We start from the raw sequence: 13,688 nt of genomic DNA, 5'->3' as shown, positions 1-13,688 counted from the left end.
AGTGTTCTTTCCTCTGCCACTGACACCAAGAGTCCAGCTTCATGCCGACCACAGAGCACTGTGGTAGAACATCCATAAGAGTTTCGTGCAGATGTTAAGAAAGCAAGACAAAGGTTTATTATTATCACTATTATTATTAGATTCATTTCAACCTTTGCCAATAGCAGCATGTAACAGTAGTATTATGATTTAACATTTAATAATAAATATTATGGTCTTATTATGTTAATAACTTATTAGAGACTGCAATAGTGATAGAAAATAAGTGATAAAGCTTGCACATTCATGAGCTAAGTTGTAAACATCTCTAAAATAAACAGTTGTTATCCTTCAGAACAAGTATTACTAGTTTTTGGAAATTAGTCTTACTTCCATAACTAATTAAATGGTGGCAACTGTTTCTTTCTTAATTGTTTATTTTAACAATGGTATCAATAATAATTACCATAATAATTTTTGTATTCTAGATATAATAACACCAATAATCATTATAATAGTAATACTCATTACTATTATCATGTCTATTGTCGTTGTTAAGTTTAATTCAACCTTGAACATTCTTTCAAGTAGCATGATTATCTGACATTTAATATCAGGTGACATTATAACCATCCTAAAGATTTATTGTTTCACCATGATTTATCCAAATATCTGTGATCAAAAATCTATATAAATGTTAGAATGGATCGGATGTGATGGTTTTTAGTTGTGTACACACGCTGTAGCAAAACAAATCCGAGCCAAAAATAAGAGGTTTTTTTTTCGGACGAGGCGGGACGCGAACCCGGGGCCGTGAAGGTGCTCCTTCTTCGTTGAATTGGTCCTCTACGCCTATCCGCGGCCGGCCACTGCGTGTTAGGCGAACGTGATAACCACTACACTACGGAAACTTGCGGGTGCCCTTTCTTCGCAGGTGCACGCGTTCATGCACCTCCTTACTGAATGGCAAGGTTTGCGGCACGACACATTCAAAAGCGATAAAAGAGCTTGAAGACTTCAGTACTGTAAATTCCAGAGCAATAGCAGAAGGAAAATCTATGAAAGTTTTGAGTCTTTGAGTGAAGATGCTAGTGCCCGTGTGTTGCCTTCCTTGGAAGACTTCAGTACTGTAAATTCCAGAGCAATAGCAGAAGGAAAATCTATGAAAGTTTTGAGTTTTTGAGTGAAGATGCTAGTGCCCATGTGTTGCCTTCCTTGGCATGTAGAACATATTAAGGAAGCAGTGGCTGCATTGGGAGGGTTTTTGTGTGTGTGTTTTGTCCAGTGTTTTGAGTCTTTGAGTGGAGACGCTAGTGTCCGTATGTTGCCTTCCTGTGGAGGATCTTTGCTGCTGGAGAGGTGTAAACGACTGTACTCTTAGAGTCGTCAACAGCAGCTCCGCACTAACGAGTCAGCCTCCTTATGGACAGGTTTCAGACAGATCCCCAACTACAAAGCTCAAGCTTACCAAGCCGCTAACGACTTGCTCCGGGCCAATGACCATGGTGAGTTCTACTGCTGTCCTACTGTTCTGTCCCTTCGCTTCCTGGCCAACAGGACCTCAATTGGGAGCATAACATCAGCTGAACATTAGCAAAAATGCGTCACTGTCACTTCATCGGAAGCGCTTCCCGGTAAATCTCGGCATCTTCTCAGTAACCGCTGAAACGGGCCGAACAGCCCGCTCACAAGCAGAATCGGTCCTCGTTAGTATAGTGGACAGTATCTCCGCCTGTCACGCGGAAGACCGGGGTTCGATTCCCCGACGGGTAGAGTTGTCTTTTCTACCAGCTACTGATGATTGAGCCAAACTGTAAAACGACATCACCATGTATATTCTTGTGCCTAACAAATAACCCTCCCTGTTAACAAGAAGCACCAGGACTTGTCAAGGTGTTCCCATTGCTACTCATTGTAGGGTTTTCTGTTTGCCTAACATGGGTTCGATTTTGACACTCACCAGTAATACGCCAAGAGTTGTGTTTCCGCCCGGTTTCGAACCGGGGACCTTTCGCGTGTGAGGCTAACGTGATAACCACTACACTACGGAAACTTGCGGGTGCCCTTTCTTCGCAGGTGCACGCGTTCATGCACCTCCTTACTGAATGGCAAGGTTTGCGGCACGACACATTCAAAAGCGATGAAAGAGCTTGAAGACTTCAGTACTGTAAATTCCAGAGCAATAGCAGAAGGAAAATCTATGAAAGTTTTGAGTCTTTGAGTGAAGATGCTAGTGCCCGTGTGTTGCCTTCCTTGGAAGACTTCAGTACTGTAAATTCCAGAGCAATAGCAGAAGGAAAATCTATGAAAGTTTTGAGTTTTTGAGTGAAGATGCTGGTGCCCATGTGTTGCCTTCCTTGGCATGTAGAACATATTAAGGAAGCAGTGGCTGCATTGGGAGGGTTTTTGTGTGTGTGTTTTGTCCAGTGTTTTGAGTCTTTGAGTGGAGACGCTAGTGTCCGTATGTTGCCTTCCTGTGGAGGATCTTTGCTGCTGGAGAGGTGTAAACGACTGTACTCTGAGAGTCGTCAACAGCAGCTCCGCACTAACGAGTCAGCCTCCTTATGGACAGGTTTCAGACAGATCCCCAACTACAAAGCTCAAGCTTACCAAGCTGCTAACGACTTGCTCCGGGCCATTGACCTTGGTGAGTTCTACTGCTGTCCTACTGTTCTGTCCCTTCGCTTCCTGGCCAACAGGACCTCAATTGGGAGCATAACATCAGCTGAACATTAGCAAAAATGCGTCACTGTCACTTCATCGGAAGCGCTTCCCGGTAAATCTCGGCATCTTCTCAGTAACCGCTGAAACGGGCCGAGCAGCCCGCCCACAAGCAGAATGGGTCCTCGTTAGTATAGTGGACAGTATCTCCGCCTGTCACGCGGAAGACCGGGGTTCGATTCCCCGACGGGGAGAGTTGTCTTTTCTACCAGCTACTGATGATTGAGCCAAACTGTAAAAAGACATCACCATGTATGTTCTTGTGCCTAACAAATAACCCTCCCTGTTAACAAGAAGCACCAGGACTTGTCAAGGTGTTCCCATTGCTACTCATTGTAGGGTTTTCTGTTTGCCTAACATGGGTTCGATGTTGACACTCACCAGTAATACGCCAAGAGTTGTGTTTCCGCCCGGTTTCGAACCGGGGACCTTTCGCGCGAGGACCGCGTATAGTAGTCCTTAACTTCCTTAACTTTCCCCATTCATTCTCTATGGTAGTGCTTATCACTACGGATGTAATATATTTTTGGCCACAACCTGGATTTTGGGGGCGCTGTTTCCCCGTTTAGCGTATGAGTAAGGACACTGACTTCTTCGAGTGACAGACAGCGGTAACAGTAAGGAGGAACAAAAGTGAACAGAAAAACAAGTGAAATAGAAGGATTTTCCCCGCTTTTCGGCATTTTTAATAAATCGATCTTCAGACTCATCGAAAGTAAGTGATGACTCATTTTTTCAAGCAGTAAATTAAGTTTTCTAAGTCATATGTATGAAAACTGTTGTTATAATTGTTGTTTTCAGGTATGTTACGTGTTGTTGTTTACAGTTTACCGAAGCTTACGATCGCTCGTAATGTCAATGTAACGTTATGTTAGCGTCAATCATCATTTTAACATAAAGTCACATCTGTCAGTGAGTTCTCTCTTGTTGACACTGATCCTAAATCAGCTTTCTGTCACTTTTTCACCGTGTTTTGTCTTTAAGACTGAGGCCCGTCGTGCAGTCATTATCCAAATCAATTCACTCATTAACTTAGCCACAGTCACCCATTCATTCATTCATTCATTCATTCATTCATTCATTTAGCTACAGTCATATTGATCATATCAAGCTGAGAATGTAACTTACATTTTGAATGGGTAAATACTACAGTATATCTATTTTATAACCTACATGTTAGATGGAGGTTAAATGCTATGATAGAGTGAATAGTTAATTATTATTAATAGGCGTTACAGTGGTAGTATAGTATATATGTAATATATGTACTGTATATATACATAGATAGATGGATGTTACAATTAATAATCAATGTTAACATGAATAACTCTGTTGATACTTTTATTTACCCTATAATATGTATTGTGTTTGCTGTGCACAGGAGACAATGAAGAAGACATTTAGCTTCTTCCCGGGAAAGACATTGGTCTCATTTAGAAAGGGTCCATCAGGCCATCTGCGTCAGGACCCCTCTGATGAGGCCATGAGCATAAAAAAAAATCCTGCACTCCAAGACAAGTCTCCTGCCCAGAGTCCTGACCTTGTGAGGACAAATGGTCTCACAGTGGTCTTTCAGCGGGGAGGGGATATGTCCGACCGACTGGAGGTGAAGGGGGAGTATGTGCTCCAGTTCGGGAAATACAAGGGGAAAACATTCAGGTGGCTCCTTGAAAATGATGTTGGCTACACCATCTACCTCCTAAAAAAGGTAGAAGAGGAGGAGAAAGAGGGGGCCTTCAATCCACAGGGACATGGCAAGGACAGCCTGCTGTCATTTCTGGACTACGCCAGGACCTTCCAGGAAATTGAGGACCTCTGGCAGTATCTGTTGTCCAGGAAGCCTGCCCCAACGGTGGCAACAGAGGATGACACCACTGTGGGCTTTGGAGTCAGGGCCAAAGATACCTGGAGGCAAATCTGGGAGAGCCGGGCTGATGGTTATGCTGCCTTCATCTCACGAGTGAAGTGTGTCAAAAACAGCAAGATGTACAACCTGCAGCAGTACATCCTCAAGCAGCAGAGGGCGGAGTCTGGTCCACTGCCTGCAGCCTCCGCAGCCTCCAGTACATCAGCTACCTCCACGTCGAAATCTAGAGCTCTAGGTCAGTTCACAACCATATGCAAATACTGATTTTAGATGAACATTAAATGTGTCTAACACATGTTATTGTTTAATCTCTTAGTGATGGATGAGGACGAGGAGCTGGAGAGAGCGATGCTAAGTCTGTCCCCATCAAAATTTGAGACTGAAACAAGTCGGTGAATCTAGTTTAATTACCAGAAACCTGTAAGTTTGTCTTTAAACTCTTCCTGTACATGATAAAATTTAACAAGTCACCTGTGCTTTCAGGGCCACCAGCAGCAGCAGCCCCCAGAGCCATGGCTTTGTCTCCACCAACAGGTTTCACTTCATCACTGTGGATTCTGTTCTGAGTTCACCTGCCATTATTGTTCTCCCTCTCCCTCTCCTCCGTTATTTTGGCCATGTTCTGGCGTGTTCTGATGCTTGTGTTATTTTGTTCTCCCACTAACATAAGGAATTAACATTTCGTCGATGATGGTAAGTGTTTTCTTTTTTTGCATGCTTTCTTTCGGCCAGTAGTTCTCAAACTGGGGGCGTCGATGACTGGGAGAAATATGGAGTCACTCTGAATGAACATGATTTATGCAGGAAAATAAACAAACAAGAGTTTGCTGACCATTATCTGTCCTATTGATGTTGATTGCGAAAATCTGAACGGGGCATGCCAGAAAAAGTTTGAGAACCACTGCTCTCAGCTGTCATTCAAGGATTTGGCATGTGAAATACTGCAGTGGTTAACATGCTACATCTTTGATTGACAGGTGATATTCTTACCGTATATTGATATTGTCTCTGTGCTTTACCTGTTTTGCTCATTCATTTTCAAATTCTTAAAAGCATTGTTTATTCATTTTCAAAAAAAGAGCGATTCATAAATGGATGAAAACTTTTAGTCTGTACTAATAGTTATCTACAGAGACAACAGGTAAAGACATATTGTGAAGCATAAATAAATCACACACTCTTCTTACAGCTCGCAGGACGAAGCAAACAGCAACAGCTACCATTCACAGACCTGCAGAGCCTGATGTCCCCCCTGTGACTGTCGCTTCTATCAAAGGTTATTATTTCTGTGTATTTCTTTATTCCGTCTTATTTTTTAACCATCCTGTGTTTTAACAATATAATAATAATACTAATTATCATAATAATACATTTTATTTATACAGCGCTTTTACAGCTCTCAAAGTCGCTTTACATAAAACCAAATACAGAGGAAAAATACATAAGTGCTGAGTGCAAAGAGGAAGAAAGAGAAATAAATTAAAAGTACATAGAAGGATAAACTAACAATGTGGAAAATATAAAATATAAATTGTATTTTGATCTCAAAGCCACAGTGAAGGCCCCGCTGCCAGTCCCTCCTCAGCTGCTCGCCATCGCCCCACAGCTTGGACAAGGAGAGCCCGAGCCCAACGTGTTGAGACAAAGTATGACATTTAAACTTAAGTCCTCTTATACTTCCAGTGTGTCTCACATAAATATGACTTCAGTTTTGACTGTGTTATACTGTATACAGTGCTCATATGTTTAGCAATGCCATGTAAAGATTCTATCTGGTGTCTGTTAAAGTTTTTCTCATCTTCTGGTGCAACATGTTTTTCAAAGCCCACAGAGAGCCAGTCGCCTCCCACAGTTTGTCCTCAGAGTCTGTGATCACGGCAGCCCCGTCTCCTCCTGAAGGTAAATGTTTTATGTTCTTAAATGTTATGAAAATTAATATCTCAAGCTCATGTTCATTTTTCAGTGTTTATATCTCACTTTTCCTTGCTGTTTGTATCTCACCATCCTAGATTCATCATCACATCCAGAAGCACAGGAAGACACAGGTATGAATTTCTGTGCCGCTGTTTTAACCATAGCAGCCATTTGCAAAGAGCTCTTAACCTTTTTCTTGTTGTGTACACTGTATACTGTAGTGCTTTGTGTGTTTTACAGCTCTGCCACATCCAGCGCCTCCTGTCGGGCAGCCAGCTGCCTCCATCCCGAGCTATGATCAGGATGTTGCCCGGTGGAACTGCTCCCATCAGCAGAAAATCTGGATGAAGACTGAGATGGAGGGTTTGGGTCTGTGGCCAGGGTCACGTCCAGTACGTCACCCCATGAACATGCTGTCCCTGTGGCGTCATCCACCTCAGCCTGAGCTCATCGACTCAATCTCAGAGCTCCCCTCACCAAAGTACTTTCAGCTTCATCCATTTTTTATATGGAAGCCGGAGCACACGATCATGGAGAGGATGAAAAATAACTACATCCTGCCATGTCTTCATGGTTGTCCCAACCCCCAGGTAGCTTCTTCAGGCGTGGGAAGGCCAAGAGTAATTATTGGCACCGGTGGCCAGTACTATATCTTGGCCTCACGTCTCACCTGCAAGGCATGCAAGAGGTACTGGCACGCTGACAAGCCCCAGTGGCTGGAGAAGCTACCGAAGAGGTTCACAAACATCGTGCCAGCCTTCCTCACACACAAAAAAGCCATCTGCAAGTCAGTGATGGATGAGCTGAGGCGCAGTGGCAGATCACCGGAGGACATGTCCAAGCAGCTGACAGAAGCACTCCATCTGAAGTATGAGAGAGCTCACCTGGCCTACCTGGATAGTGTGCAGAACATCAGGGATGCTGAGGCAGGTGTCTACGGACAGAGCACCATCACTGGGCTCCTCAGACAGACAGACACTCCTGCTCCGTTCGGTGGGTATGCCGATGCTGATGGCTGGTGTGGAGTGTCTATTTCTGCACACTATCTTGTCAACTGCCTGGTCCATGAGTACCAGAGGCAGGAGCACCTCCTCACTCTGCTGCTACAGGGGACCTTTGGACGGGCACTGAGGTCAGATCACACCCGCAAAGTGGCAAGGAAGGTGGTTCTGTCATCTGGCACCATGTCCTCCTATGCTGTCATGAATGAGAGCTGGATGATCCTGAGCTGGGTGATGCTGCAGTCAGAGTGTGATCGTTCCCTTCACCCTATGTATGAGGGTCTGGCTCACCGGTACACTTTGGCTGGAGAGGAGAAGGCGAGCTACCAGTGGGTGGACAGGTATGAAGCTAGACTTGTTTTACATAACATAGTTTATTAAATTTTCGTAGTTTATAGACTAAATAAATGACAAAAAAGGCAAATAGATAGAAGACAAACAGCTAATTATTTTACTGTAAATACAATAAGTCTAATTTAGCAAATGTATGTATTAGATAAGGTAATCTTAAGCTCTAATGAAGTTACTTTTTAATGTTTTAGGGACTGCTGTGCTGCCTTCAAGGTGCTGGATCCTGGGGCTCAGGAGCACATCGTATGGGACAGCTGGAAGACCACAGAGGCTCTTGTTACAGAGGCCACTTCTGGAAAGCTGGCTAACAACAGCGCATCTAGGACAAAGTTTAACAAAGACATTACCATCAAGTTAGACTTGTTTCATTGTATGCGGCGCTTGACCAGGGAGTGTGTCTCAGAGCATCATCCTCTGTACAGCTCTTTCTGTCAGTTCCTCTCTGCAGCATTCGTTGTCGTGGACCAGAGCGACCTCCAGAACCTCAAGGATGCCTACACCTTCTGTAGAATCCTACCTGCGAATCCCACCAAGCAGCACATCAGAGAGCACTGTCGGACAAAGGTGCCACAACCAAGAGAACTGCTGCAGAGGGTTGAAGATGTCCTCTGTCACTTCCACCTGGCGAAGGACGCCAATGATGTGCTGCTCTTCAAGCCCTCCATGTTGAAAGTGTGGAGAATCCAGCGCATCCACATCCTGAGAGGCTGCCTGAGCGACCCTGAGGTGGAGGAGGGCATCCTGTACAGGTATGGTGGCACCTTGCAGCTGAACTACACCAAGGGCGAGAGAGCTGCTGTACCTGTCTGGATCCCTGTGAGAGGCACGTCTCAGCAGGAGGGCTTCCACTATCACCAAGCCCAGTGGGTAACAGGCAGCAGGGTGTCCAGTGAGCTCTTCCAGGCCCAGGCCATGACTGGAGTGGTGCGCTGGAACTTCCAGAGGCTGGTGGACCTTAAGAGGCCAGATGTGGATGTTCCAGCTGTGTTTGACCCCCTGTTAATCGCTCAACTGAACACATCCTCTCTGAGAGTGACAGGGAGGGCAAAATACCCAATTTTGCAAGTAGCAAACAGGGACACAGGGGAGCGATTTGGACTGGAGTATGTGGAGCCAGGCTGTCGTCCTGTTGTCTTGAACTGGGATAAGGACAAGACACAGCCCAACTCCTCAGCTGCTGACACCATGGAGCTGCAGCAGCACCATGCCCAGGATCAACCTCATCCCTGCCCTGCTGCTGTAGTGGGCACAGACCCTCAGGTAATCCAGGTGAATCACTCACTCTCAGTAACTGACTGACTGACCGATCTACTGTTTTAATCACTATATTTGATGCTTTATCTTAGGAGACCAGGGACACTGTCCAGGATGATCCGGTTGTGGCAGCACCGATCCTGTCTTCCCGGCAGTGTGCTGAAGCAGTCCCGCAGTTCCAGCTGCCCTTCATTCCAGCATCTGCAACAGCCAAAGCAGAGCCTCCTCTGGAAGCAGGTAACTTAAAGTACCCACCTACACCTTCCTTAATACAGACCTCATAGCTAAAAGCAGGCTTTGACACTGTGGTTGGAATTAATATCATGAAAAACATTGTAATCTGTTGTCCATTGACAGTAATTATTGAGCTAATGAGTGCAAAACGTAAAACCTATAATAAACAGTATAATAAATGTGTTTTTTCTGTTTGTTTTTTTCAGGCCTGACAGACGCTGCACCGCTGCCTATGTCCTCTTCTCCTCGGGCCACCCGCACCGGACCCATCAAGACAGGAGGTCTTATACAGGTCCTGGACCACAGCCGGTGGACTCCACCCATGAAAGCCACCATCGACGGGCTCCTGATTAAGCACCATGGCACCAAGGATCTTTTGAAGCGGGTGGATGCAGAATATGCTGCCATGGTACAGACAGCCTGCACTGATCCCAACAGCCTCCTTCATCCAACCACATGTCAGCATATCTCCAGATATGTCAAACATGTGGCCAAATTAAAAAATACAAACTCCTCTCTCAACACAAGTGTGGAGAAGGTTCATGAAACGCAGCTGCTGTGGCAGAGTTTGACTACAGGCAGCCAGACGGTGAGTGTCCCTGTCACAACCCTGCCTCCTGCATCTTTTAACCCTCCATCTGTGGCTTCCCCCAAAGAGGAGTCAATGAGTCGGGCCTCTGTGGAGAACATTGTGAAGGAGATCCTGGACAAACAACAGCAACAACAACAACAACAGCAGCAGAAAAAGACCAGGAACTGTTTAGCCTGTGGTCAGCCAAAATCACGCTACCAAGGCGATGGCTCCTCAGTTCATTTCTTTTATCAGACTCCAGCAGTCAAATACTTTTACTGCTCCACCAAGGTCTTTAAGACCTATGAGGACGAAGGCCTCCAAAACCCCAGGATGTCTTTTGCAGACTTTGCGGCATCTCCATTTTTTGAGCGGGAGCTGGAGGCTGCCAGACAGAGGGGAGCGGAGTGGAAGAAGGTGGCAGAGGGGAGGGCAAAGAGGAAGTCAGCAGAGCACCTGCCAACAGGTCGTCTGTGCAGGACCTGTCACCTGCCATTAAAGCAGGGGCCTGACAGCCCTCATATTCACACCTGTTTCCCCAATGTGCCAGGGAAATACATCTACTGCCCTGCAAAAGTTTTCTCCCTGTACAAGGCACAGGGCATGGTCAAGGAGATGACCTGGGTGGAGTTTCAGCGAACAGACTTTTATGAAGCTGAAAAGGCCAGATGGATTGCAGAGAAGAGGAAGTGAACCTTCTGTCCCAAAACCCACCATCCAACCATCACTGATGAAGGCAGCCACACTGTACACTTGTTTTATATTGTATATATGTTAATAGATACACAAGTTACTGTATATTCTGTATATTGTATTTACTGTTCATTTGTTTTTTAAATGATCTTTTTGTACATATTTTGTCTGTTCATTTATTCATAATTCAGTTGTGTTTTTCAATTAAATATCTTGACAACATTACTGTGTCCATCTTTAAGTGATTAGATTAGTAACAGTGATAGAAAAAAAGATCAAATATTTATATATTCATACATTTAGCTGTACGCTTATACATCACTACAATAAAACATTGTTGCGCCTTACTATAGGCCCATCATAAGTAAAACTGTGACGTTATATTTTAAAAATAATATCTTACTGGCGTAACTAAGAGAGCCAGCTGGTTTCTTTATTATTAGTTTTGATATGAAGAACATTTTGTTATTTTTTGCATGAAATGTGCTACAGATGAACAAGCTTCTCTGGTCGGTGATGGCCCGGTGCATAGGATGGCTGGCATTGTCATTAATTGCCAGCAGTTGGTTCAGTGTTCTTTCCTCTGCCACTGACACCAAGAGTCCAGCTTCATGCCGACCACAGAGCACTGTGGTAGAACATCCATAAGAGTTTCGTGCAGATGTTAAGAAAGCAAGACAAAGGTTTATTATTATCACTATTATTATTAGATTCATTTCAACCTTTGCCAATAGCAGCATGTAACAGTAGTATTATGATTTAACATTTAATAATAAATATTATGGTCTTATTATGTTAATAACTTATTAGAGTCTGCAATAGTGATAGAAAATAAGTGATAAAGCTTGCACATTCATGAGCTAAGATGTAAACATCTCTAAAATAAACAGTTGTTATCCTTCAGAACAAGTATTACTAGCTTTTGGAAATTAGTCTTACTTCCATAACTAATTAAATGGTGGCAACTGTTTCTTTCTTAATTGTTTATTTTAACAATGGTATCAATAATAATTACCATGATAATTTTAGTATTCTAGATATAATAACACCAATAATCATTATAATAGTAATACTCATTACTATTATCATGTCTATTGTTGTTGTTAAGTTTAATTCAACCTTGAACATTCTTTCAAGTAGCATGATTATCTGACATTTAATATCAGGTGACATTATAACCATCCTAAAGATTTATTGTTTCACCATGATTTATCCAAATATCTGTGATCAAAAATCTATATAAATGTTAGAATGGATCGGATGTGATGGTTTTTAGTTGTGTACACACGCTGTAGCAAAACAAATCCGAGCCAAAAATAAGAGGTTTTTTTTTCGGACGAGGCGGGACGCGAACCCGGGTCCGTGAAGGTGCTCCTTCTTCGTTGAATCGGTCCTCTACGCCTATCCGCGGCCGGCCTCCGCGTGTGAGGCGAACGTGATAACCACTACACTACGGAAACTTGCGGGTGCCCTTTCTTCGCAGGTGCACGCGTTCATGCACCTCCTTACTGAATGGCAAGGTTTGCGGCACGACACATTCAAAAGCGATAAAAGAGCTTGAAGACTTCAGTACTGTAAATTCCAGAGCAATAGCAGAAGGAAAATCTATGAAAGTTTTGAGTCTTTGAGTGAAGATGCTAGTGCCCGTGTGTTGCCTTCCTTGGAAGACTTCAGTACTGTAAATTCCAGAGCAATAGCAGAAGGAAAATCTATGAAAGTTTTGAGTTTTTGAGTGAAGATGCTAGTGCCCATGTGTTGCCTTCCTTGGCATGTAGAACATATTAAGGAAGCAGTGGCTGCATTGGGAGGGTTTTTGTGTGTGTGTTTTGTCCAGTGTTTTGAGTCTTTGAGTGGAGACGCTAGTGTCCGTATGTTGCCTTCCTGTGGAGGATCTTTGCTGCTGGAGAGGTGTAAACGACTGTACTCTGACAGTCGTCAACAGCAGCTCCGCACTAACGAGTCAGCCTCCTTATGGACAGGTTTCAGACAGATCCCCAACTACAAAGCTCAAGCTTACCCCAAGCTGCTAACGACTTGCTCCGGGCCAATGACCATGGTGAGTTCTACTGCTGTCCTACTGTTCTGTCCCTTCGCTTCCTGGCCAACAGGACCTCAATTGGGAGCATAACATCAGCTGAACATTAGCAAAAATGCGTCACTGTCACTTCATCGGAAGCGCTTCCCGGTAAATCTCGGCATCTTCTCAGTAACCGCTGAAACGGGCCGAGCAGCCCGCCCACAAGCAGAATCGGTCCTCGTTAGTATAGTGGACAGTATCTCCGCCTGTCACGCGGAAGACCGGGGTTCGATTCCCCGACGGGGAGAGTTGTCTTTTCTACCAGCTACTGATGATTGAGCCAAACTGTAAAACGACATCACCATGTATGTTCTTGTGCCTAACAAATAACCCTCCCTGTTAACAAGAAGCACCAGGACTTGTCAAGGTGTTCCCATTGCTACTCATTGTAGGGTTTTCTGTTTGCCTAACATGGGTTCGATTTTGACACTCACCAGTAATACGCCAAGAGTTGTGTTTCCGCCCGGTTTCGAACCGGGGACCTTTCGCGTGTGAGGCGAACGTGATAACCACTACACTACGGAAACTTGCGGGTGCCCTTTCTTCGCAGGTGCACGCGTTCATGCACCTCCTTACTGAATGGCAAGGTTTGCGGCACGACACATTCAAAAGCGATAAAAGAGCTTGAAGACTTCAGTACTGTAAATTCCAGAGCAATAGCAGAAGGAAAATCTATGAAAGTTTTGAGTCTTTGAGTGAAGATGCTAGTGCCCGTGTGTTGCCTTCCTTGGAAGACTTCAGTACTGTAAATTCCAGAGCAATAGCAGAAGGAAAATCTATGAAAGTTTTGAGTTTTTGAGTGAAGATGCTAGTGCCCATGTGTTGCCTTCCTTGGCATGTAGAACATATTAAGGAAGCAGTGGCTGCATTGGGAGGGTTTTTGTGTGTGTGTTTTGTCCAGTGTTTTGAGTCTTTGAGTGGAGACGCTAGTGTCCGTATGTTGCCTTCCTGTGGAGGATCTTTGCTGCTGGAGAGGTGTAAACGACTGTACTCTGAGAGTCGTCAACAGCAGCTCCGCACTAACGA

General features: G+C 44.4%; 1 protein-coding gene, 1 long non-coding RNA gene and 5 other non-coding genes across 7 annotated transcripts; 5 read left to right on the top strand and 2 right to left on the bottom strand.

Annotated features, from left to right (window-relative positions):
- Nucleotides 1-1,680: 1,680 nt before the first annotated feature.
- On the top strand, nt 1,681-1,752 carry trnad-guc (transfer RNA aspartic acid (anticodon GUC)). The gene has a single exon. It is a non-coding gene; the product is annotated as a tRNA-Asp (tRNA).
- Nucleotides 1,753-1,959: 207 nt separating this feature from the next.
- On the bottom strand, nt 1,960-2,032 carry trnav-cac (transfer RNA valine (anticodon CAC)). Its single transcript has one exon. It is a non-coding gene; the product is annotated as a tRNA-Val (tRNA).
- Nucleotides 2,033-2,822: 790 nt separating this feature from the next.
- On the top strand, nt 2,823-2,894 carry trnad-guc (transfer RNA aspartic acid (anticodon GUC)). Its single transcript has one exon. It is a non-coding gene; the product is annotated as a tRNA-Asp (tRNA).
- A 1,748-nt stretch (nt 2,895-4,642) lies between these two features.
- On the top strand, nt 4,643-5,084 carry LOC115573723 (uncharacterized). The gene is made up of 3 exons (XR_003982339.1): nt 4,643-4,802; nt 4,884-4,955; nt 5,051-5,084. It is a non-coding gene; the product is annotated as an uncharacterized LOC115573723 (long non-coding RNA).
- A 568-nt stretch (nt 5,085-5,652) lies between these two features.
- LOC115574576 (uncharacterized) lies at nt 5,653-10,807 on the top strand. Its single transcript, XM_030406201.1, has 8 exons — nt 5,653-5,843; nt 6,118-6,213; nt 6,392-6,466; nt 6,577-6,612; nt 6,722-7,823; nt 8,025-9,093; nt 9,180-9,324; nt 9,528-10,807. Exons 5-8 carry the CDS (start codon nt 6,826-6,828, stop codon nt 10,583-10,585), a joined length of 3,270 nt encoding a protein of 1,089 aa, XP_030262061.1. The 5' UTR covers nt 5,653-5,843; nt 6,118-6,213; nt 6,392-6,466; nt 6,577-6,612; nt 6,722-6,825; the 3' UTR covers nt 10,586-10,807.
- A 2,030-nt stretch (nt 10,808-12,837) lies between these two features.
- Nucleotides 12,838-12,909, top strand: trnad-guc (transfer RNA aspartic acid (anticodon GUC)). Its single transcript has one exon. It is a non-coding gene; the product is annotated as a tRNA-Asp (tRNA).
- Nucleotides 12,910-13,116: 207 nt separating this feature from the next.
- Nucleotides 13,117-13,189, bottom strand: trnav-cac (transfer RNA valine (anticodon CAC)). Its single transcript has one exon. It is a non-coding gene; the product is annotated as a tRNA-Val (tRNA).
- Between the last annotated feature and the right edge of the window lie 499 nt (nt 13,190-13,688).

The sequence above is a fragment of the Sparus aurata genome, chromosome 22, assembly GCF_900880675.1.
Source record: "Sparus aurata chromosome 22, fSpaAur1.1, whole genome shotgun sequence".
Lineage (NCBI taxonomy): Eukaryota > Metazoa > Chordata > Actinopteri > Spariformes > Sparidae > Sparus > Sparus aurata.
Note: the sequence above shows the minus strand (reverse complement) of the source record. Positions and strands in the feature narration are given on the sequence as shown.